The sequence below is a fragment of the Patella vulgata genome, chromosome 4, assembly GCF_932274485.2.
Source record: "Patella vulgata chromosome 4, xgPatVulg1.2, whole genome shotgun sequence".
Lineage (NCBI taxonomy): Eukaryota > Metazoa > Mollusca > Gastropoda > Patellidae > Patella > Patella vulgata.
The window spans coordinates 86,757,853-86,784,570 of record NC_065882.2 but is presented as its reverse complement, the minus strand read 5'-3'; the positions used below and the strand labels follow the sequence as shown (position 1 = coordinate 86,784,570).

The 26,718-nt window shown below is 36.5% G+C and overlaps 1 protein-coding gene across 4 annotated transcripts in view; it reads left to right on the top strand.

The window, feature by feature from the left end:
* LOC126817245 (KH homology domain-containing protein 4) overlaps positions 1–21,446 on the top strand; it is a 36,468-nt gene extending 15,022 nt beyond the window's left edge. Inside the window, exons 8-19 of one of the 4 annotated variants that reach the window (XM_056100123.1) lie at positions 524–636; positions 2,140–2,200; positions 6,709–6,817; positions 10,169–10,261; positions 11,162–11,284; positions 11,889–12,035; positions 13,170–13,298; positions 14,337–14,560; positions 15,582–15,946; positions 16,510–16,568; positions 17,126–17,209; positions 17,857–21,446. In XM_056100123.1, coding sequence (XP_055956098.1) covers positions 524–636; positions 2,140–2,200; positions 6,709–6,817; positions 10,169–10,261; positions 11,162–11,284; positions 11,889–12,035; positions 13,170–13,298; positions 14,337–14,560; positions 15,582–15,946; positions 16,510–16,568; positions 17,126–17,209; positions 17,857–18,641 — 2,292 coding nt within the window. In that variant the 3' untranslated portion in view covers positions 18,642–21,446. Of the gene's footprint in view, positions 1–523; positions 637–2,139; positions 2,201–4,400; positions 8,151–10,168; positions 10,262–11,161; positions 11,285–11,888; positions 12,036–13,169; positions 13,299–14,336; positions 14,561–15,581; positions 15,947–16,509; positions 16,569–17,125; positions 17,210–17,856 lie in introns of those variants that run through there. The other 3 variants (XM_056100125.1, XM_056100124.1, XM_056100126.1) reach the window with 3 other exon arrangements.
* The last annotated feature ends 5,272 nt before the right edge of the window (positions 21,447–26,718 follow it).

Sequence of the window (26,718 nt, the reverse complement as noted above, 5' to 3'; positions counted from 1 at the left end):
TAAAGACCCCTACGTGCAAGCAAATTATTGAAATAAAAGTAAACCATGTGTTAGTCCCGAAATGACCTTGTTTGTGCCATGTGGACATTAAACCCCCTCGTTGATGCAGGATGTTAAACCCCCATTTCAAATAATTGATTAACCAAGCAACACTTTGACATTACATTTAATAATAGGGGTTTCACCTGTGACGTTTGACTATAAGCGCATACAAATATCACTGGATATAATGAAGTGATATAGAAGATGAATAATAATAATAATAATAATAAAGCCTTTATTCCTATTAACATTTGACAACTCGGGCAACAATAGACCTAGATGCTCAGAAAATTTCTATTCACGATGTTATATTAGATACAAATCGTATTCGAACCATATTTTGAACCGATATTCTCTTAAGAGATTCAACTTTGACAATATTTTAGTTTGAAAGACGTTAAAAATCCCTCAAATATTTATTGACTTACCCAGACAGAAATTTGTTTGAGTTTGATTCACATATTTAAATTTATTTTAACAGGGAAGTTTTTTACGGCATGTTATGAGTGAATCTGGTGCAATTGCGTCATTATGTGGCAAGGGATCAGGATTTGGTGATACGGATTCAATCGAACCAATGCATATCCAAATACAGTAAGTTGATTTAACACCTCGCATGCCAACGTTTTACACTTGTTTAAATATTTTAAATTCTCTTTTCTCGTTCTCTGTGTATAAAATAAATAAATATTGACCCAGAAAACATGTATTTAAAATTCTTGTTCGACATTCACTACATAAAAAAATAAATATTGATCAACATAAAAACTTACAAAACAAACTTTAAAATTTCATTGTCTGGTATTTTTAGAAAGAAATAAAGAGTGACAAAGAAAAACTCTACGCAACAAACATTTAAATTTTGTAACAAAATACACAATTAAAAAATAAAAAGCCAACATAAGGTATTTGAATCAATTTACATGGTTGATAATGTCTGTTAAAGGAACATACTGACAAAATAAAGTAATTCGGGTTTTTCCCTTTTTATAAATACAGCAATATTGCTGACATTGGAATTCCCAGACAAGGGAAGGCTGTCAGGTTGTTCAGAAACAATATTTATTAAGGGGAGCTTATGTCAACCTTGCAACTGAAAGCAACTGGCATTGGGAACTGGGAGCAAGGGGTGTTGGATGGCCGAATGGTTAGCACTTGCGCGCTGTATCATAAAGCCTCTCATTGAGTCAACTGGCGTGGTTTTGAATCCCCGGTTGCACGTGACAAGGAGTGAGGTCGCCTGTCCAACCTCGTGGGTTTTCTCCGGGTCCTCCGGTTTCCTCCCACTGCTAAAAGACCCCTACGCACAATCGAATTATTGAAATAAAATTAAACCATATGTTAGTCCCAAAATGACCTAGTTTGTGTCGAGTGGACGTTAAACCCCATTTCTTTCTCTCTCTCTGTAAGCAACTGAAAAAGGTTGATCTGAGCGGTTCATACAACTAAAAGCAACTAGTTGCAGTCAGTTGCACATGTTCAACTTTCTGAAACTCGCTGCAACTAGTGGCATCTTGTTTCCATGGAAATAACATCACGTGATAAGAGACATGTGTCATGTGACTTTATAAATAAGCAAATGCACGCGAACTGGACACCCACTTTTCAAATGTTGATGATGTGAACAATAATATACTACTAGAATTGTAGCAAGACCGACCATGCCTTTGGGTTGCTTCTTCTGAGTTATTCGCCATTTTGTTGATCACGTGATGAATAAATTAACAGTCATGTGTTCAGTGTGATCGCTATCAATTCCGAATCGACATAATTGCTCCGAATTCAGTTGCTCTCAGTTGTCCTCAGTTGCTGATATGATCGACACTTGCAACTGACTGCAACTAGTAGCTTTGAGTTGCAAAGTCGACATAAGCCCCGCTTTGAGAATTTTTATGTCCCTTGGTGCAAACGAATTATTGCTAAATTGGAATTCCCAGACAAGGGAAGGCTGTCAGGTGTCAGTTTGTTCAGAAATAATATTTATTAAAGTTTAATATGTCCATTGGTGCAAACGAAACGAATTAATCTCTCTCTCCCCTCTCCCCTCTCTCTCTCTCTCTCTCTCATTGATGATGTATATTATATTTTCTATTGTAGACATCCGAGTATGGAGGGTTTACAGCAAGCGAAAGCCTTAGCCTCGAATCTTATTCAAACTGTAAGTTCATTTAACCACAATCTTCACAATATCAGAATTAATTCTCCTCAAAATTCTCTCTTCTCTAGTCATACTAAATTCTACACAAATAATCTTTCAAACATTTTCAAATTTCTCTGAAATAAAATACTCTGTTTGTCTTGATTCTACAGATTGTGACCTGTCTCAAAAATTGGCCGTAAAGTTCATATTTTTCAATATTTTCTCGATGTATATTAATCTAACATAAAGACATGTTTTAATGGCCTCTCTCTTTCAGCTTGGTGGAAATAATTTCTTTTATATTCGATGTTTTGATTTTGAAGAAGGCAATTTATCTTTAGATGAAATTTTTTTTTGATTTTCATGAATTTCTGTGATAATATTTTTATATGAAACTTTGAATCGAATATTTGTAAGAATGAGTGTTATGAATGAATGGTCCTTCAAATTTTTTTTGTTATTTATTTAAAAATGCTGGTGGGAGTTTTTTTAGGAGGGGGTGAGCGGGACTGGTTTTGAGGAGGGGGTGAGCGGGATTGATCTTGGTGAATCTTAAAAGATGTGTATCTCAGCAACGCAGTTTGTATTGTCAAATAACACCTAAGTCTCTATTGTTTATTGACTGGTCAAGATCTCAAAAAACCTGTCATTGAGTCAAATGGCATTGTTCCCAGTTTGTACGTGACGAGGAGTAAGGTCGCCCTGTCCAACCTCATGAATTTTCTCTGTACCCCTACATTCAAGCAAATTATTGAAATTATGAAATAAAAAATATGTTAGTCCTGAAATGACCTAATTTGTGTTGAGTGGACATTGAACCCATTTCTCTCTCTGCCTGAGTTCTGAAGGTAATCAGAAATAATTAATCTTGGTACAAGTCTAATAATTTGAAATTTTGTTGCATTTTGCAAATTTTCCAATTTCCGGAATTTAGATTCTGTTCCTGATGTATTGAACCATTATTTCAAATAAAAACACTGCCAAATACTTGTGTTCAAACAGTAACTCCTCCCACCAGCATTTTAACTAGACCTACAGGTCTTATTAACAATATATAGCATGTTTTGTTTGCTAGATCACTTACTAAATATATAGAAAATAAATCTGAGTCTCTTAATCCAAGAAAAAGATTACCTATGTTTGTCGTTACTGTACCGACCTTATTTTTTTTTAGCCGAAATCGAGGATCCTAAACTGTTTTCTCATTTTGCAGTCCCTAAAACACTGATATGTCGATGTCGATATTATTTTCAATAATCGTACTCAGTAATAAAGCTAGAAATAGATAATACAAATAAAATGAAATGAAATTGGGTTTAACGTCCTACTGTTCTGGTCTTATTGGGCTAATGAAGACAGGCATATGCCATACATTCGAATTGTAGTTGTTCGTTTACTTCTACGCCAATAGTTTTTGTCCTGTCCTGTCCAAATGACTTAATTAGACAGTTGTCCTTGTCAGACCCTCCGTCCTGCACCACTGACATGGGAAAACAACGTCAGAAAATCGCGATGAATTTTCTCGGCAATGCAGGCTAGCAAGGCAGCGTCTTACTCACTTAGCTACCGTGGCTCCCAGATAATACAAACCTGAATAGAAAAAAAAAAAAAATACTTTACAACTGACCCAAGTAACCATAAACACAGGTGGGTTTTTTTTTGGGGGGGGGGGGGGTCCTGGCCGACCCCAAACTGCAGATTAAAATTAATTTTTTGTCAACCAGGCAATATGTATCTAATATAATTCTGTGCCCAGTCCAAGTAGACCTCAAGTAAACAGTTATTTCATTGGCTAATTCCCTAAATAAAGTAAAGCGAGACTTATTGATAAACTCTTCTAGACTCCACTGTCAAACGAAATTTAAACTTTTTAAATATCTGAAATGAAATCGTATGTTTTTGGTTGTTTTTAGTGTAGTTAAGCGATACACCTAACGATCGAGCTTGTCCCTTTTATATCCTCAATTAATTATATCTATATGAATACAGAATGGATTCAAACCATTTTTAAATTGATATTCTTTTTAGAGATTCAACTTTCACAATATTGTAGTTTACATAGGATTAAAAATCCATTAATTGAGGGTCAGAGATTTTAGATAACAAAAAACACGTGAAAAGTACAAAAATGAAATAACTCTTTAAGTATACTCGATTTTTTACATTTCCAGACGAGCTAGTTAAAAATATTTTTTTGGGTATTTTGCTTGTGGATGCACTAACCTAATACACACCCAATGTTGTTCCCTTCATAGCGATTTAATATTTTATTTTATTTTATGATTTTGCGTTAGATTGGTTTACGTTAATATTGTAACAGTTGATATATTGATCACGCATGAACTGTATATATATACACACCCTGATTGAAACACCTGTCTTGTCATTCAGTATATACACACCTTTATTGAAACACCTGTCTTCTTGAACTCGTATAGTGAAAACTCTGTTATCGCTGATAATGAAAATAAATTGACAGTGGTTCCATACGGGATTCCATGATGTTACTGAAAGTTCCTCAATAATTTCCAACCTGGTTTTCCCTTGTCATTGGTGCAGAACAGAAGGCCTGGCAAGGACTGTCTAGTGATTTGGACGGAACAAAACAAAAACTGTTACCGTGCACGTAAAATGAACCATGATTAAGTTGAATTTGATGAAGTTCAGACGGAAACACTACTGTTAGGTCAAAATTTCTCCCATAGCACACTGTATGTCATCCTCAGTATCCCCGGTGGTCGGTCTCATTCCATTCTACTCAACTATACCCTCGGTTCATCCATGGGGTATTCACGTATTCATATCATCTGCCCTTGATTGTAGATTGATTCTACAAACCAACCAAACAGATTACAAACCAGTCTTAGCCCCATTGTTTACGCTCACAGCAATATGACTGCAACAAGAGGAGTTTCTTTTCCTTCGCCAACTTCCTTAGTATTTAAAGACTTTTTTGATTGGTCGATAAAAAGGGCAGATAAATTGAATATATGTCTCCCTTGTGGATGAACCCCGGAGTTAGTGAAGTGGAACAGACTTTTATTTGTCATATCTACAGGTCGGAGAACTTACTGGTCAGTGAGTTTACTATTAGAATTTCAAGCATCTTACCCTTAAATCACAACAAATGAAATGGGTTTAACCCATTAAGTGCGTAGAACGTTATATTACGTCCTGGAAAACTGCCACTCACTGTGTGTAGGGCATAATATAACGCCTTGGAGGTATTTTCCCCAGTCTATTCTTAGAACATAGTGCATAGTTCTTCGTCACAATTACACAATAGGGGGTAGTTAACGTTTTAAAAACGTCACGCTTAATGGGTTAACATCCTACTGTCCTGCACCAAGGACAAGGGGAAACCACACCGGAAAACCCCTATGAACTTTCACAGCCAACACATGGAGCGAACCCGCGACCTCCAGAGTAGCAAACCAGCATTTTACTCACTTAGCGTCCGTGGCTCCCATTGTAAAGTGAAAGCCCTGTTAGGTTGTTTCATTAAGGGATTAAAAAGAAGGACTTAAGACTGATAGATTGATTGTAGTAAAGGGGCATTGTCATTTTTGACAAGAAATGTAAACTTGGAAAATCTGTTCAAAGTAATTAAACGGATACTTCCTTCATTCTAAGGAATCTTTGATGAACTGCTAGAAAACGGCTGTAAATCATAAATGATTCATAGGTAAAGCCTAAAAAAAAAATCCCTTTATAACAAGGTTTGAGGGCTGTTCTCACAATCAGCTTTTGAATGTACAAAATGAAAAGGTAGAAATCTTTTACCAATTGATAACAATTGCCAAATTGAAAGTGCCTCTTTAGAGATAAATGTTGAGAAAGGAGGGAGTTGTGTAATTGTTTCAAGATTTTAACAGATAATTTAAAGTAGCTAAGTCTCTAACTCAGTATCATCCAAAACATTGAAAACACGAATTATTTGTCAATTTAAATCAACATTGATGTTGTCATCTTAACGGGAAAAGATGGGCTTCTGATATCTAATATTTAACACAAATTAAACATTTTACCATTAGTACACGATACGTGTACCATAATGCGTTTCAGTGCTATTTGTAACAAGGGACTCGGAGAACAAAGCTAGACATATTCCACAAGCCATGTCAAACAGTGACTTCATATTCTTATCTGGAGAGCATGTGCAATGAATACTATCGAAGTAGACTGGAATAACCAGAGATTGCCATTCGATTGAAACTTCTGGCGTATTTCGCTGAACATGACAGATTAGAAATTAGAGTAAAAACGAAAACGATTGAATGTAAATCAGTTTATATATATAATTCATATTACATTATTGTATGCGTTGCGGCCCATTTGTGTTAATATCTAGGTCCCAGATATTAGGGATTTAGCTCCTTTAAAATGAAAGTATGAATAAAGGTTGTGTAATTGTGTAGTTTCGAGTGGCATGAAAGAAGTATTAAGTTGTGTTTCGTGGATTTAAAATGGAAGCATGAAAGGTGTTAGGTTAACTATAACAAATTGTTTGTCCTGTTTTATTCTAGGTCCAGCAAGAATACGCCCATTTCCAACAAGCTCTAGCAGCAATACCACAAGCTATGACTAATGGTAATCCAACAGTTGCTCCCATGTTCATAGGAGTTACCCAGCAGCGTAAGTCTGCGATCCTTTCATTGGTTCAATTTCTTTTCTACTATCAGCTGATGTTTCGATTGGTCACCCACCATCAATAATGGATTCCACCAGGGAACAAATTTCTCGGTTTTATTCTTCAAATACTCTTGTTTTTATTTGTTAACAAATGTTTTCTGCAGGCTCCGCAATCTATTTAATCAATATGTATTTCATTTTTTCAGGAATTATAGAAGTTTTTTCTTTTCAGACCTTGTTAAATTTTGAAAAATAAATACCACCTCAACAACATGTTTTAATCTTATGCATTTTCTTACAGCAAAAAAACAATTGTCAGTATTTCGGTTTAATTATCTGGGTGTCTACAATTTTTTTTTGTGTTCAATTAAGAATTTGTCCAATTTTAAAAATTTATAACTGATACACTATTTGTTGATAATCCAGAATGGGAGCAAATTTTTTAGTTGGATAGAAAAAAAGATTAAAGATTTGTAATTAAGAATCCCATAATCCTTTGCAACAGGATGGAGGATAAGAAGGTGACCTGATCTGAGTTGTCATGGTTACTGATACAACCCTCCTAGATTAAATATTCAGACTGTCAGAACAAATTCCACATATCAGAATTTACCGGAATCTACATGATTGTCTACACCTTGGGGTTTTTCTGCCCTTTATGTATCCAAATAGGGTTGGACTTTCTGCTTTCTGCCCAAACCAAAACTGACATCACCCATGCTATGTAGAGAAATTTGCACAATTGGTGACATGTCAACTTACCCTACTTCGAAATTAAACTGTCTTTTACAATCATTCCAACAACTACAGGTCCTTTTGTCGTGCATCTCTGAAAAGGGGAACCCGGACTTAAAAACCTAAGGAACACACCAAACCCGAACCCTTAGAAAAATAATTGAACTCACAAAGTCATTCTGATTTTCTATGCACAAGTCTAAAAATTTTAGACAAGATATGATTTCATGATATTACATATAGGACCTCCACTATATTAGTTATAATCGCAAAGGTCAGAGTTCATTGTATATATAGAGTAATACTGTTTATTTGTATTGAAGGATTAATTTAAAAGATTAGGATTAGTTAATTAATGTTAAACTACAACTTTATTACAGAATTCTCTGGTGAAACAAAAATTATTTGGACAAATTGCTGTACTCCGTTTAAAATTTAATTAAAAAATAACATTATTATAATAAAATTTAAGAGAATTCTGTGATAAAATGTAGTTATATTTAAAAAATTATTATTTTGATATTTTGTAAATTGTTGATGATCATAAAACAGAAAATACATATTAATACAGAAAAGTTTCGTTCAGAGTTCGTGTTTTTAACATATTTAACACATTCTAGCCATGTTACATTCAAATTGCAAATTATGAAAATTTTTAGAATTGATAATTGTATTTCAAAAACTTTTATATTTTACACGCTTATAAATAACTAAATATTAAATCTGCTAAATTAACAATAAGCTGATCTATCTCTCAGTCAGGTTAAAGAGAGGCTCATCAAATGAATTCAGTGAAAGTTATATTTTGGACTGGCTTGGTTTGTTTGTATCCCGTTTATATCGTCTGCAAAAAGCAGAACAATGTTGACAAATTTTTAATTCTTCATATCTGAATTGAACCATTGTTTGCTTTCAGACTAATTTAACTTTCGTAATTTTGTAATTCACAAGGGATTAACATTTACTCAAATAACTTTTTGAGACTTTAAGCTAAGTATTAAACACTGTAACCCATGTATCATTTGATCTTATGTATCTAGCACTAATTTCTTTCACATTCATTTAATATCCAATCTTTGTTTAAAAATTCAAAAATATTGTTTAAAATCACCAAAAATCATCTAATTTGTACTTGTGTCCAGTTTAAAGCTGACTGAATTATTTTGATAATGAGTGTCCAATGTACAAGTGTTTATTTCCTGACCACTGTTCAAAAATTAATCATTATACATTAATAATCAATTGGGTTGTTTATTTTTTAACAGTGATCGAGAAATTAAATACTTGTAAATTGGACACTCATTATCAAAATTGAATGGTCAGCTTTAAACTGGCCACAAGTACAAATTAGATGATTTTTTGGTGATTTTTAATGATTTGTACAAAGATTTGATATTAAATGAATGTGAAAGAAATTAGTGCTAGATACATAAGATTAAATGATACCCAGGTTACAGTGTTTAATATTTAGCTGAAAGTCTCCAACAGTTACTTGAGCGATTGTTAAACCATGTTTTTAAACGAAAATTTAATATTTAATGACTGAAAGAATTTAGTGCTACATACACAGGATTAAATGATACTCGGGTTACAGTAAAATTAGTCTGGCAAATTAAGTAATACGGAAGAAAATTTTTCGACTGAAAGAAAAAAAGTTATTATGGTAGAATATGTAATGTTTCTGATTTATACCTTCATCAATATTAGAATATTAAATATATCAACAAAACAATAACCTCTACCATGATATAAACCATGTTCACGAAAACTTTTAAAAATACAGTCTTTTCATTGGCTGATGGCTAAAACCCTAACACACATTTTATCTCTCGACCAATAAACAGGCTGAATTCTTAAAGTAGGTTTTCGTGAATAATCCCCCAAGTTCAAGGCATTTATAAAGAAGAAAGAAATAGTCGATATAGGACAGATATTCCAAATTTTTGAACCAATCTGTTTGGATATTATAAACGGTAGAACCCAGAATTAACCTGGAATAGGGATATGTATAAAAACAGACTGTTACAATCGTATTAAACCTCAACTTATTTGTCACCAAAATAAAGCGTCGCGTTGTGTTTAATAAAATGTGTTTGACGTGAATATGGATGTACTCAAAGATAATATTATGGTAGATGTTATAATGACATAGGGGACATCACTCTAAGATGCTTGGCTCTGGGCTCTTGTTTGAATCATATCAACCGGTCTTGACAGATTGGCAGTGAAATTGACCAGCTTGAGAACTTATCTGTCAGTCAATTTATACGCTATAGAATTAGACGTTCAAAGATCTAAACAGTAAAACGTAAAAACTTCAGTTAATGTTTAAATCAAATACAAAAACCATTGGGATACTGGCGAAAATTGTCATATATTTTGGTTATTCAGTAAAAAGTTGACCAACTAGGAAAATTTTGAAATAAATACCCTAGTTTGGCTATAAGGCTATACAGGTATAATTATGGTTACCGCCCAGCTTGTAGCCATGGCTACCGTCCAGCATCATCATTATAGTGGTACCCTGTGTTATATAAATTAATCCTTCAATATTTAACAACAGTAGATCTATAAATAGAATATATCATACTAATATACTGATTTATTGATTTATTACAGATTCTTTAAATGGATCTAATCTCATTGGTCAACCAGCATTAACAACCATGAATCAACCAATGACGTTAAACCAACCCTCCGTATTACCACCAGGTTTGTAATAATATCCATATATCTGTATATAATCACCGAGAAATGAAATGATTTATTGGTTTAACGTCCTACTGTTCTACTCCGACTGGGCTAATGAAGATGGGACGAATATATGGATATATTGGTTTTAGTTATAAATTAAATAAGACGAATGTGAATGATCAGACAAAATGACAGGCACTCGGGTATCCACAGTGGTCTCATTCCACTCTACCCGACTATACCCTGGGTTCATCCATAGGGTATTTACGTATTCAAGTTATCTGCCCTTGATGACTGATGTTTTTATCAACCAATTCCGTAAATCATTAATTGCAAAGGACTTAGGCAAAGGGAAGTAACTCTCATATTGTGAACGTAAACAATGAGGCAGTAAGACTGGTTTGTAAACTGTTTTTTTTTTATTGGTTTTGTAGACTTTAGTTACGACCAAGGTTAGAACAGATAATTTGAATACATGAAATACATGAATACCCCATGGATGAACCCAGGGTAGTAGAACGAAAACAAACCACTGGGGAAACTGAGGATGGCACCCGGGTAACAGTGCCTGACAAAGCCTAAATTTGTTCCTGATATTGTCTGACACCTGGTACCTTATTTCCATTCCCGAATTTGCGATCTAGAAATATGACCATTTTATTCATAATCTTTAATCTTACCATAACCTATCAGTAATTTATCTTCACTGCTGCAGATGTCAGTAATTTATCATCACTGCAGTTGTGAGACATTTATCGTCACTATGACTGTCAGTAAATAGTCATAAATGTGACAGTAATTCATCATCACTTTAGCTGTCAGACATTTATAATAAACTAGCGGATAACCTGGCGCTGCACGGGTTGTGATCGGAACCAAAAGTATGTTAAACCCAATCTATAATGTGTCTATTAACAGGAATGCAACAAGGTGGTATGGTAGGACAAGTTGGAACACATATGATACCAACAGCATCTTCACCAACTTCTGTAATGTTTACGTCAAGTTTACCATCATCTTCTATGATAAATATGCACCCAGGTTAGTTTATATATTTATAGTTGTTGGATGAGAACATAAAACAGAATGACGCCATCTGTACTCAGTTCCCCAACGACTAGCAACAGTCTGACATTCTCACATAAACCATGTTCCTGAAGCAATGACCGCAAGTTTAACAACATCTAGACTGGTCTGCAATTTCCAAACTTATAGCTGCGTTACCTCCCTTTAATGCAGACACTTGAATGATAGCGTACAATCAGGGGTTGTGACACAATCACAATAAAATCAAACATGGTCACCTCCACAAAAAGCGTGAGACTTGATATTCACGATGATTGAGGAATCCGATAGGCTCCAATCGAAACTAGTGCCGAAATATGCTGGGGATTACGTGAAGGGCTTGATCAGAAGTATTGAGTTAAAGCAACATCAAGCCTTCTATTGAAGTTGCACTTAAGTTTGAACAGTTTGCAAAAGAATGAAACAAGTCACTTTGTGAGAGAAATCTGTTACATCTGCTCATAACTATATAGATTACAAATTCAGCATATAGAGTTTTAAGAATGAGAGAGTATGTGTTCGTTGTTCATGCAGTTTTTTTAACAACAAAAACATATAGGTGTTGATTGTTTTTTTGCAGGTTTTAAGAATGAAACAGTATTTACATCAATGGGTTCGGCTGTAATGATGCCATCATCGATGTCTAACTCGTATACCACGATGGCGATAACGTCTCCTCTAGTAGCCTCACCTTTACCATCGGGTCTAATCATGTCTCATAATATAGGTAGGTCATCCTTACTAAGGGTCCAGGTGGGTGGGGAGGTGATGACTGAATGGTTAACGCATTCTCGTTACATCATAATATAGGTAGGTCATCCTTACTAAGGGTCCAGGTAGGTGGGGAGGTGATGACCAAATGGTTAATGCATTCTCGTTACATCATAATATAGGTAGGTCATCCTTACTAAGGGTCCAGGTAGGTGGGGAGGTGATGACCGAATGGTTAATGCATTCTCGTTACATCATAATTTAGGTAGGTCATCCTTCTTAACGGACAGTCGAAAATTGTCAACACTTACGTCCAAATGAAGAACCTGGGTATAGATCCTTACTAACCGACGGACAGTTGTAAAATATCAAACAAATAACCTGATCTAAACATAAACATGTACACGTTAGAATATGAGGTCTGTCATTGAGTGAAGTAGCATGTGACAAGTAGTTTAGCCTGTCCAGCTTCCTAGGGGTATTCTCTTGGTCCTCTGGTTTTTTTCCCAGGGGGCTTGGATGGCCGAATGGTTACCATGTGCGACTGTGCGTGCTGTATCGTAAGGTCTGTCATTGAGTCAACTGGCATGGTTTCGATTCCCCGGTTGTACATGTCAAGGAGTAGGGTCGCCTGTACAACCTCGTGGGTTTTCTCAGGGTTCTCCGGTTTCCTCCCACTGCTAAAGACATCTACTCGCAAGCAAATTATTGAAATAAAATTGAACGATATGTTAGATAATATTGTAGAGACTAGGGTGTATATATAGATATAAATAAAGGAATATAGATGGAGGATAAGAAGGTGACCTGATCTGAGTTGTCATGGTTACTGATACAACCCTCCTAGATTAAATATTCAGACTGTCAGAACAAATTCCACATAATATCAGAATTTACTGGAATCTACATGATTGTCTACACCGTAGGGTTTTATTTCTGCCCTTTATGGATCCAAATAGTCTTTAACTTTCTGCTTTCTGTCCCAACCAAGCTATTTAGTGAGGACAGTGGCGCTATGGTCCTCTCTTATTTCAAATTCTGTCTCAATGTTTGAAAATCCAAGAAATTTTCTTGACTAGCTCCGAGATCAAACTTGGACCTTCTATTTAATTTACTGTACCACTGTGTTATATATTATATTTTATTATAGAAAATGGAGGTATAAATAGCGAGAATGTTGTATTAGTACCCAACACCAGTGTACCACCACCAATATTACAGGCTCAACCACAACAAACACATCAATTTGATATCAATAATCCTAACAATCAATATATAGGTAAGATTTCATCGATAACAGTAATCAATAAATAGGTAAGATTTCATCTATTTCATTCTATATCTTGGGATAGTCGTCGATTTTGAAACATATGTCAATTGGTATTTTAAGGCAGGAAAAAAGACAAACCAATTTGGTTGCTCTTCTGCAAAGCTTTTAGATCAAATTTTCAAATTTCAAAAAGTTAAACAAAACATTGTACAGAAGACCCAAATGACTATTTATCAAGACCACAGTGAATTTGAAAACACTATGCTTAGGCCTCGGGGGGGGGGGGGGGGGCTAAGTTTTCTACAAATTGTTTTTCTATGTTTAAAAGTTCGATATAATATTTAGCATCACTTGTAAACTGTTGTAAAAGTTAAATCTCTAAAAGGATGTGGGGGGTTGGATGGCCGAACAGTTAGCGTGTGCGTGCTGTTTCATAAGCAATTTAGTTAGGCCTCGGGGGCTAAGTTTTCTACAAATTGTTATTCTATGTTTAAAGGTTTGATGCATTATTTAGCGCCATAGGAATCACTTGTAAACTATTGTGAAAGTTAAATCTATAAAAGAAAGTGGGGGTTGGATGGCCGAACAGTTAGCGTGTGCGTGCTGTTTCATAAGGTCTGTCATTGAGTCAACTGGCGTGGTTTCGATTCCCCGGTTGTATGTGACAAGTAGTAGGGTCGCCTGTCCAACCTAGTGGGTTTTCTCCAGGTCCTCTGGTTTCCTCCCACTGTTAATAAAGACCCCTATGTGCAAGCAAATTAATGAAATAGAATTGAACCATATGTTAGTCCCGAAATGACCTAGTTTTTGTCTAGTGGATGTTAAACCTCTCTCTCTCTCTCACAAAAGAATATCAGTTCAAGAAAGGTTCAATTCTGTTTAGTATTTACAAATTGGAATTTTATTGATCAATCTGCTCACTATGTAACAAGACCCCGCCATATTGGTAGCAGAGTACCCTAATGAATCCAGGCCTTGTTAAATTTGATATTTTAGCGAAAGTACAAATGACCCATGCAAGACTTGAATGACTTGTTATCCTTACAGCTGTTCCAGAAGGTCAGATATTAGTAGGTCAACCACAGGCAGGTGGAGGTCAGATGACCGTCGTCGGTCCACCACAAACAGTGATGTCCCCTGGTCAGTTACCGACTATAATAACCACACCAAACGGTCAAACAATGGAGTTAGTACAACAGGCCCAACCTCAACAAACTCTATCTATGGTTGGTCAACAACCGTTATCACTAGTAGGCCAACAGATACCACAGGTAGGTCAAACGGGTGGGACGATTTACCCAATACCACCCCAATATCACCACATTCTACCCAATACTACAACATAATGATGCAAAATAGACATATCATTTGATTATTTTCAAAAATAGAGAGTTGTATCGTGGGAAATGTACTTAAAATGCGATACTAATGTCTGGCTGTTCCATTTGCCTCCCTATACCACCCCAAACAAGCCTGCAACGAATATTCAATATTTTGCAGAAAAATGAAATGGTTACCCAGTTATCTTCCTTTACAACCGGTAAATTGATTTTAGATTGCTGCTCGGTTTAATCATCTTCTTTGGCTTTGCAGTTGGTTTCCAAGATGACAAACTTAAAATAAGAAAAACAAGTATGACGATGAACATAATATTCTTGCTATCACAGAGTTGTGACCTTTGGTGGGGTTGGGGTTCGAGTGGTCCAACGTATGCTCCATAGATCATAAGTTCTGCCGTTACGTCAATTGGTGTGGCTTTGATCTCTGGATTAAACTTAACAAGTAGGATTTGCCGGCCTAAAAGACCCCTACATGCAAGCTAATTATTGAAATAAAATTGTACCATATGTTAGTCCTGAATTGCTCTATTTTATGAGGAGTGGATGTAACCCCATTTCTCATCCTTGCATCTGTCTTTTGGTCCCGTCTTCATTAGCCCAGTATAGGAGCACAACAGTAGGACGTTAAACCCCATTTCATTTCTGTCTTTTGGTCCAGTGTACAATTGAAAGAATCTATGGCAATTGGAATTCCTCTCAAAATTTCCTTTTGATTCCCCGATTGTACGTGACAAGGAGTAGGGTCACCTGCCCAACCTTGTTGGTTTTCTCTGGGTCCTCCGGTTTCCTCCCACTGTTAAAGACCCCTACGCACAAACGGATCATTGAAATAAAATTGAACCATATGTTAGTCGCGAAAAGACCTAGTTTGTGTTGAGTGGACATTAAACCTCATTTCTCTCTGTGTTTTTGCAGAAAAGAAGATGTTAAAACTATGCCATTTTATTTCTAGTTTTCTGTGAGATGTAGCCAACCGTATAGTTGTGACATATCTACGCCAACTGTCTCGATGAGTATGCCAAATACATCGACCTGTCTTCCGTATAATACCAACGTACCCATCAGCTACCCATACGACACTGGTCCTCCAATCAGCCACCCGTATAACACCACGCCAAAAGAAGAACCAAAGAGAAGATTTACGGAAGAAAAACATGACGAGCCGATTCCCGATAATTTATTGGGGTATCAGCATGGTCCGTTACATTTAATGAATCAAGCTGCGTCCCAGTCGACAGTTGTACACAATAATACCAACACTATTAGTTCACAGTCTGGAATTAATCCCATATTTGGTGGTACCATAGATACGTCCAGGTAAGATTAGATTTATTTACGTAAAGGCCAGGAGAAAGAGTGAGATGAGGTTTAATATCCACCCGATGGTTTAACCGTATTAAAATGACAAGGTCTGTCATTGAGACCCTTGTTTCAATTCCCCTCTTGTACGCGACAAGGAGTAAGGTCACCTGTGCAACTGGGCCCTCCGGTTTCCTTTTATAGCTAAAAGACCCCAAAGTGCTAAAATATATTTTCTCTCTCTTTCTCTTTAGTTCTGTTACAACTAACATTATTATTTCCAGAACAACGTCTCAATTTCTTGTCACGATTTCTTTTCCACAACAATTTGCTGGGCACCACCCTAAAAACACTGTTTTGTCTGTGATGGTGTTATAAATGACAATTCTCCCGTCACTTTTGTGGTTATTTGAGGATTTGTTTTTTTATACATGTAACTGGTTTCCCCCCTTGTCGGTGTTGTAGGAAGGAGGACCTGGCATGGAATAGTGTCTAGTTGTTCAGATGGGACAAACAAATATCAATGTACTGTGAAGCGTTGACAGTTGTAAATTGATGTTATTATTTTTATATAATTATAGACCTGGAGTATCACCATACAGTGAAACACAGACAATGATGCCTCCACCACCTAAAACAGGTACATAATTTATATATAGATTAAAACAGGCAGTGTTGACTGACATGTCTGACATTCGAATCCTCATTTGACGAGAAGAGCTCTCTGACTTGGCACCATTGATTGTGTCTAGTCGTTGGGATGGGACAAAAAACCGAGGTGCACGTTAAAGATCCTCTTGGCAATTGGAATTAAAAATGAATATCAGTCCAATGAATGGTTCTGTTCTATTCAGTATTTAGCAGGGTTGTGTGGTCAAATGGTTAACGTGTGCACATTTGATCAAAAGATTGTCATTGATTCAAATCAAATGGCATGGTTTCGATTCCCCAGTTGTACGACAAGGAGTAGGTTTACTTGTCTAACCTTGTGTGTTTTCTCTGTGTCCTCTGGTTTTCTACCACTGCTAAGGACCACTATGCACAATTGAATTATTGAAATAAAATTGAATGTGTTAGTCCCAGAATGACCTCTCCCTCCTCTAGTACCACATGTAATCTTGGATATCTTTTGATGTTCTAACTGTAGATGTTGAACCTTGGAGGATTATTTATATTAATGTTTATCTGTTGATACAGGTACTAAAAGAAGTTCACAATCATCTGATGATGAACCAAAAAGTAAAAAAGATAAAAATTTAACCAAGAAAATAATAAACAAAGGTAAGAGATATATATGTTGCATTAGGTAGGTTCATTATCCAGGTGTGTACAGTAGATTGATGCTCACCTGTATTGTTAAAACACCATTTCAGTTATTGAGTCAAGGGATGTGGTTTTACCTGTCAGTTATTGAATCGAGGGGTGTGGTTTTACCTGCCTAACCGCAGGGGTGTTCTTTATGTCCTTCTGTTTTCTCCAAGTGCTAAACATTCCTAAGCACATGTTAAACCCCGTATCTCTCTTGCTATCTAATGTGCGGTGGCTAAGTGGGTATGATGCTTGCTCGTTAGCATGGCGGTCGGGTGTTTGGTCCCCGCATTGGCTGACAAAGTTCATCAGGATTTTCCGGCGTGGTTTCCCCATGTTAGTGGTGCAGGACTGAGGGCCTGACAAGAAAAGCTGGGATGAAAAACAAAAGTCCTGTGTATACATTGGCATGCACGTAAAAGATCCCTTGGCAGTTGGAATTCGATATAAGAGTAGGCCATAGTGCCACTACCCGGGCAAAATTTTCCTCATAGCACACTGTATGGCGTATGCCCGTCTTCATTAGCCCAGTTCAGAGCAAAACAGTAGAACGTTAAACCCTATTTTATTTTATGCCATCTATTGTAGAACACTAGATCTATTTTCTTTTCTCTCTACAGAGGACAACGGTGAACAAAATATGGATGTTATTAAGGAGAATGGGAAGAACGGAGAGAGTGAAATAACCACCGAGAATCGGGACAATAGTCGAATACCTACAGAGGGAACGATAGATCCCCAGTTTCAGCCTTATAAAATAGCTATATCATCAGCCCCTACGTTATACAATACCCAGGCAATAACCCCTGCTAACCCCTCTTATCCCCAATATTCACAACCTCCTCCCGACCAACCCCAATTTATAACAACCAATCAGGTTCCTGTACAAGAACAAACACTATATCAACCCCTCTCTAGCCAACCGTTACCGATACACAGTCAGAATATCCCAGTTGCCAGTATGTCAGTCGCAATGCAAAGTCAACCAATGACAGTAGTTAGTCAACAGGTATCCAATCAGCTGTTACAACCTATAGCCAATCAGCCGTTACCTGTGTACAGTCAACAGTTACCTATATCCAGTCAACCGTTACCTGTAAGCCAATCATTTCAGGTACCAACTCAACAGTCCACTACCTTACAGTACAGACCTTCTAGTCCCCAGAATATCCCCTTCCCTCAATGGGGAGGTCCTGCTGCTTCCCCGCTAGCACCACCACCTCTACCCCCTACGTCCTTTTATCAGAACAACCAACCCCCGCAGTGGAATACTGGTATATCGGAATCTGTTTATACGACGTCGACATCGCAGGCTGTTTTTTCAACCCCTCCTCCTCCCCCAACATCTATACACCATTTTCAACAACCTCCGCCTTCGTTACCATTCTGGGTCGGTCCAAACTAATGAAATCTGTAAACCTAATTTGTGCCATAATTTACCCCAGTTGAAGGTTGTAATTTGTACAGTGAGAAATTTGTATGCTAATTACAAGTATAGTGGCTGGAGGACTGTACCATGCACAAAACTACACAGACAATAAATAAGACACATCAATCAAGTGAATGGATCCGTTAGGCTAGCTGTAAGTGTCCATTGTACGGTACAACCCTGGGCCGTGAATGATACTAATGACAATAATGTTTGTGTCTCCATGTATATAGAAATACTGAAGATGCATATAGAGAGACAGCTAGATTATGATTATGATTTTATATCAGAATGAAGATGTAAAAATGGTTGTTTTATTAACTGGACGTTTTTTATATTACTTTTATGGAAATAATGGACATCGATAGTAGAATTGCTCTTGATCCATCTGTTTTGATGGTATTAAAAAACATTCTGTGCCGGTGATTTTAAATGACAAGGAAATGAACATCTATATTAATACTAAACCAAATAATGAAATAGGAAACTGTTGTTTGATACAATCATGGACTCGACTTTAGGTACTGTGGTGAACTTGATTGATACAAATCGTGGACTCGTCTCTCTGTACTGTGGTGAACTTGATTGATACAAATCGCAGACTCGTCTCTAGGTACTGTGGTGAACTTGATTGATATAAATCATGGACTTGTCTCTAGGTACTGTGGTGAACTTGATTGATACAAATCATGGACTCGTCTCTAGGTACTGTGGTGAACTTGATTGATACAAATCGTGGACTCGTCTCTAGGTACTGTGGTGAACTTGATTGATATAAATCATGGACTCGTCTCTAGGTACTGTGGTGAACTTGATTGATACAAATCGCGGACTCGTCTCTAGGTACTGTGGTGATTAATACAATTGTGAACTCGATTTTCTGTACTGGTGGTGACTTTCTGTACTGTGGTGAATTCATTTAGTGGACAATTGTTGAACTCCTTCTCTCTTGAGCTCATATTTAAATCACCAAAGATGACGACTATACTGGGGTTTAAGATATAAAACCCATTTGATTCTATTATCAGTAAGTCTGTGCAGTAGATTAAAAGGATATAAATAAAAGTATAATTTGTGTTTTAATTACATGGAATATAAAGCTGTATGTACATATTGTTATATTTCATTCAAGCACCTGTTGTATCTGTAAACTCGAGTTACACCAGCCAAATTTGTAGTTACTGTGTATAGATTATTATATCTTTTGTTTTTGAAATGAGATAATTTTTATTATTATTATGGTTTTTGTCTCCATTCTGTGTTTCCTACTTCTTCACAGATCTGTGTCTGTATTACTAGATGCTAATAAAACAAAATTCTTGGAGGAATTTAATAATAAATAGGGGGCTGTGTTGGTCAGATAGTTTAAACCAAGATCATAATGTCTATGAAGTGTCATGGCTTTGATTCCTCGATTGTATGTGACAAGGAGTAAGGTCGCCTGTCCAACCTTGTGGGTTTTCTCCAGGTCCTCCGGTTTCCTTCCACAGCTATATATTGACCCCATTATTCAAGCAAATATTGAAATAAAAAATGAAAAATATTAGTCCCTAAGTTACCTAAATTGTGTCGAATGGGTGTTAAACCCTCTCCCATTTCCTACATAAATAAAATGGAAATAATGGGGCCGAGAGAGAAACAAGAGGATGTGGCACAGATCTGTGGAGGAAAGAGAAACAGAAAGCAGCTTGGTTTTGTCTCGAGAAAAAGTTTTGTTATATATATATATATATTTGTAAATATATTTGTATATATATATGTGTATATTTCATCCAACCCATTTGTTAACTTATTAATTATGATTTGTTGCCAGTTATAATTTTATAGTATTAATGAGTTTTTCATATCAACTTCACACCAGGGCTTGGATTTCAAACTTTTGTCAGCCAGTCAAATTATCTCATATATTTCAGATTAGCCCAACTTCTTTGGCGTGGACGTAAAATAACCCTTGACAGTTGGAATTCGAAATAAGAGTAGGCCTTAGTGCCGCTGTCTGGGCAAAAATTCACTCTAGCATACTGTATTTTATATGTCCTTCTTTAGTCGCCCATTTGGTGCAGAAAAGTGGAATATTAAACCCCATTTTATTTTCAAAGAATATGCAAATATCTCCATTTATATTTATAAGCCTATATTTAAATGATACTACACTCAGTAACTGTGAATTTAATTCTGCTTTATAAGGTTAAATTCTTTGACAGTCTGATTTAATGGACCAAGATCTTCAGCGAGTCAAATTTACTGCCAATCAGTCAGGTCTGGTCAATATGACTGAATCAAGAGCCCATGCCTTGGTTTCACAAAACATTCTCAGACTTAAGTTAAGAATTTATACAAAATTGTTCGCCTTATTTTAACTGAAATGTAGCCCTTTATAAAACTCTTGTTTTAATGTATCAAATACATCAATAAGAAACTATGTGCAAATTTTTGTGTTTCTGAATCAAAGATGTTTGTCATAAACAGTGATTGAAAGTTGACTAAATTCTTAAATTAAGTCTGAGAATGTTTTGTTAAACCGAAACCTGGTACACAGCCTTTTGAAGTCAGTTGTTATTTTCACCAAGGTCAGCTTTTCTACATTGCCTACCATACACATAGTTCTAAGTCATATCTGATTTGTCAAAATAAAGTTTCTCTACCAGACATATTTAAGTTTTCCAGGCTTGTTTTTGTTTTGTAAAAATAATGAACTGACTTGGGTTGAGTTGTGAAGAATCTGTCTATAATGATAAATAGTATTATTAATTCTGTCAATAAATTTATACCATACCAACAATACAAGTTTTATTATTTATCACTAGTAGATGATGACCTGTACAGTGGCGGCGCCAGCCGTCGGTGATTGGAGGGGCAAAGCTGGGGCAAAGTCCAAGGTTAAGGGGGCAAAGGCACGAGCTTCAACTAGGGGTAGGAGGCCTCCCCCAGAAAATTTTGAAAAACAGGTTGCCGGAAAAGCAGCCTGGCAGTATTTCAGGCACTGATCGATGAGGTAAAGTGTCAAACGAACGGACTTGCGAATCACGACGAAGCCCACTCAAGAGCGTCAAAGTAGGGAGTCCACCCCCAGAAAATTTTGAAAAATAGACTGCCGGTAATACTGTCTTACAGTATTCTGTCAGGCACCGATCGTCGAGATAAATAGATCTGACCAGATACCGTCCGTCGCCTGATCACTAGTTTATCCGACTAGAGAACAAAATGTCAAACGAATGGACTTGTGAGCGCCAAAGTAGCAAGTCCATTGGGCACCTCGCCAAGAAAATTTTGAAAAATAGACAGTCGGAAATGCTCTACAACATGCAAGTTTATGACTGAGTGGGGATGTGGGATTTATTCACCGTAGAAAGTATTGATTACCGAAACGTATCACAAATACTTTTTTTTATTTTCTAAAATTATTGGGGGGGCAAACAGAGGGCAGACCAGATTAATGGGGGGGGGGGCAAATGCCCCCCTGCACTGGACAGGTACGAGCCCCCCACCCTCACGACTAGGCTATTTGACAGGTACGAGCCCCCCACCCTCACGACTAGGCTATTTGACAGGTACAAGCCCCCCACCCTCACCAGATTAATGGGGGGAGGCAAATGCCCCCCCCCGCCGCCACTGGACAGGTACTAGGCTATTCGACAGGTACGAGCCCCCCACCCTCACGACTAGGCTATTTGACAGGTACGAGCCCCCCACCCTCACGACTCGGCTATTCGACAGGTATCAGCCCCCCACACTCACGACTAGGCTATTTGACAGGTATCAGCCCCCCACACTTACGACTAGGCTATTTGACAGGTACGAGCCCCCCACCCTCACGACTAGGCTATTTGACAGGTACAAGCCCCCCCCCACCCTCACGACTAGGCTATTCGACAGGTACGAGCCCCCCCACCCTCACGATAAGGCTATTCGACAGGTACAAGCCCCCCACCCTCACAACTAAGCTATTCCACTGATGAGGCCTCCTCCACACACCAGTAGATAAAGGGGAGTTGAGTGGTTTATAGCAGGCCTGTCATTGAGTCGAGCGACATGGTTTTTGCTTGCCCGCTTGTACGCTACAAAGAGTAGGGTCATGTTTGTTGCCGGGACAAAATTTCCTTCATAGCATACTGTATGGCGTATGCCCGTCTTCATTAGCCCAGTTGGAGCAGAACAGTAGGACGTTAAACCCCATTTCATTTCGGGCCATATCATAAGGTATGTCATTAGAGAAGAGTGGTAGGCCTATGATTTCCCACTTGTAATAAAATTATACTGTGTTAGTATTGAAATGACCCAATTTGTGTCAAGTGGACATTAAACCCCATTTCTCAATCTCTCAACTGAGTAGCTATGAGTCTGGTTTGGGAGCCACGGTGGCTAAGTGAGTAAGATTCTGGCTTGCTACCCTAGAGGTCACAGGTTTCAATCCCAAGACACCATTCCTTTTTGGCCTTCCCATCCTGCACCACTGACATGGAGGAAACCATGACAGAAATTTGTGAGGAACTTTCTCGCAAACCCAAGACCTTCTGGTTAGCAATTCAGAAACTTACTGCGACTCCCTGATGTAAATTGTTTGGTCAACTGAACAGTAACAAAAGACCATTTTCAAAAATATTTTTATTTCAACATTTTGATTGGTGCAACAACCAAAAATAAATAATAAATTAAAAACATTTCCATGGCAATTAATATACATGTATATATATATATATATATATATAATATTTATATAGATTTACAAATAGGTTTATTATATTATTAATTAATTTACAAATTATTAAACTCAATATATTATTTATAATTTAAAATTAGTGTGAAGTCTATATACTCTAAGAAGTGCTAAACTCGGTAATATTAATTTCTAATGTAGGCCTACTTACATATTAATAATAGGCCTACTTACATAATAATAATAGGCCTACTTATATATTAATAATAGGCCTACTTATATATTTAAACTGAAATGGTTGTTAAGACAGATATGGGAATACATATATATTTAAACTGGAATGTTAAGACAGATATCAGATATGGGAATACATATAGCACAGTGTTTGTTTATTTATAAATATATTGTTTCTTAAACATACATCATCACTCATACAGAGAGAGAGAGAGAGATAGAGAGAGAGAGAGGTTTATGTCCACTTGATACAAACTAGGGTCATTTTGGGACTACCAATTTTATTTTAATAATTCAATTGTGTGTAAGGGGTCTTTAGCAGTGGGAAGAAACCGGAGGACACGCAGAAAACCCATAAGGTTGGAAAGGCGACCCTACTCCTTGTCACTCACAACCGGGGAATCGAACCACGCCAGTTGACTCAATGACAGACCTTATGATACAACGCGCACATGCTAACCATTCAGTCATACAACCCTCCATTTAGATAAAGAACTGGCCATTCTTGTCACCTACAATCTTGGAATCAAGTTTAAATAGTTTAAGCATAAGCGTCTGAACGGCCTATTATAAGTTGCTTAGTCTGATGTTCTTAAAATAATTTCAGTCAGACTTTAAAATCAAGTTTAAAAAAAGAATGACAGAAAAACAAAAAAACAGAAAATAATTATTGCCTCTAAAATATAAATATTCTTAAAAGGTTAAAACTGAGTTCAAGATTTTCGATAAATTGTTAAAACAGTTCAGGTTAGTAAATTTTAGATGAAGTTTATGTGAATAAAAAAAAGCATTCTTCCCAGTAACCCACTTTACCCCCAAAACAGCATGTCATTTGAGGAATTGATTAATACCCTACAATCTACAACATTGTGAAAATTAAATGTCTAAAAAGAATATATCAGTCCAAAAATGGTTGAATTCTATTCAGTATTTACAATAACATGGCAAATTGAAAAATTATCAACATTCGGCAAAACCAGTCCGCGCCACCTTTAATAGGCCTCATTTTAATCTGACCGAATGCAATCCCGGAGAATATCTCCCATTGTTATTTTGATTTTGTTTTCTTAATTAAATGTTAAATTATCAAAGTAAGTACATTTTAGCTTCAATTAAATCAGCCCTGCTTCTCCATTTTTAAATTAAATGGCGATCGTATTTTAATCCATTTACATCTGCGCCATCCGAAGCTTTAGTGAGTTGATCATTAGCTTGTCATGTGAATAAATGTCTAAATAAGAATTCATATAATGTTTGAATCTAAAATAAAAAAAACCTGTAATAATAGGTAGATTTAACTCTTACATAATGCATCTTTAAAAATAGACAATAAACAACAAGATAATAGTTTTTACAAATGGTTGATTTGAATCATTTGTGTAAAGTTAACATGATTTTATATTTCAAAATATCAACAAATTAATAACATTTGAAATTCTCGTACATTTAACGGATTTTAAAATGATAAATATTATCACAATATACAACACAAAAACAATAAAAACATAAAACGTAGAATATCAGATTCAATACCGGTAGTTGTAATTACATATCACTTATAATGAAAATATCACAGAATTATTCGTAATACTAGAAAATATCCTGGGAAAACTAGAATATGTTGTCATGGCAATACTACGATGTGTCATGGTTATACTATAATTTCATAGCAATACTGGAATATGTCATGGCAATATTAGAGTACATTGTCATGGCAATATTAGAGTATGTTGTCATGGCAATATTAGAGTATGTTGTCATGGCAATACTAGAGTATGTTGTCATGGCAATATTAGAGTATGTTGTCATGGAATTACTAGAATATGTCATGGCAATATTAGAGTATGTTGTCATGGCAATATTAGAGAATGTTTTCATGACAATAATAGAATATGTTCTCATGTCACTGTGTTACTAGAATATGTTATAGAAACACTAGAAAGTTTCATGGCAATACTTGAATATATCATGGCATTACCATAATGTGTGTCATGATCAATTAAAGAACTTAGATAATAAATACACTGATATATACATCAACCCTCATACACGTTGGTCTCCATATATTACAAGGATTATGGGAATGTTTACAGGTGAGCTAAATTTGTAAATGAAATTACTGAGTATTAATTATTTCTACTAGGACTTGTTTCTCTCTCAAAGTTCTCGTCAATTAACGACAGAGTTATGGTCACCGTAATTAACGACAGAGTTATGGTTACCGTAATTAACGACAGAGTTATGGTCACCGTAATTAACGACAGAGTTATGGTCATCGTAATTAACGACAGAGTTATGGTCATCATAATTACCGACAAAGTTATGATCACCGTAATTAACGACAGAGTTGTGGTCATCGTAATTAACGACAGAGTAACTGTAATTAACGACAGCGTTGTGGTCACCGTAATTAACGACAGAGTTATGGTCACCGTAATTAATGACAGAGTTGTGATTGTGATGAGAGAGAGAGAGTCATGGGATTCAACGATCACTTGACACCAAACAGGTCATTTGGTGACTAATATGGCTAGTGTTTATTTCAATATTGACTTGCGCGCAGGACGTTTTTAGAAATGAAAGGAAACCGGAAAACAAGGAGTAATCCTATAAGGTTGGGTAGGTGACCCTATAAACACGATTGTGGGCGATATCCATGACTTGCATAGATGACAGACCACGCATTACACCGCTTGGCCACCCAAGTCCCAAGGTTGTCATGAAGACCCCAGTATACTCATAGAGACTCATATAATGGAGAGTTTACATTCCACTTGACATGAACTAGGTCATTTCGGGACTAACACATGGTTCAATTATTTCAATAATTCGCTTGCGCGTAGGGGTATTTAGCAACCAGAGGAAACCGGAGGACCTGGAGAAAACCCACGAAGTTGGACAGGCAACTCTACTCCTTGTCACGTATAAGCCAGGAATTGAAACCTCGCCACTTTACTTAATGACAGAACTTATAACCTATTTCATACTAAACTTACGCTGTCTACAACTAGCTCCGCTTGTCAATGTCAGACACTTTGCTGGTTGATCAACATTTTAATTCCTAAATCATCGACGATTTTAGTCAAAAACACTTAAGTATACTTAGAGAGAGAAATGGGGTTTAATGGCCACTCGACACAAACTAGGTCTTTTCGGGACTAA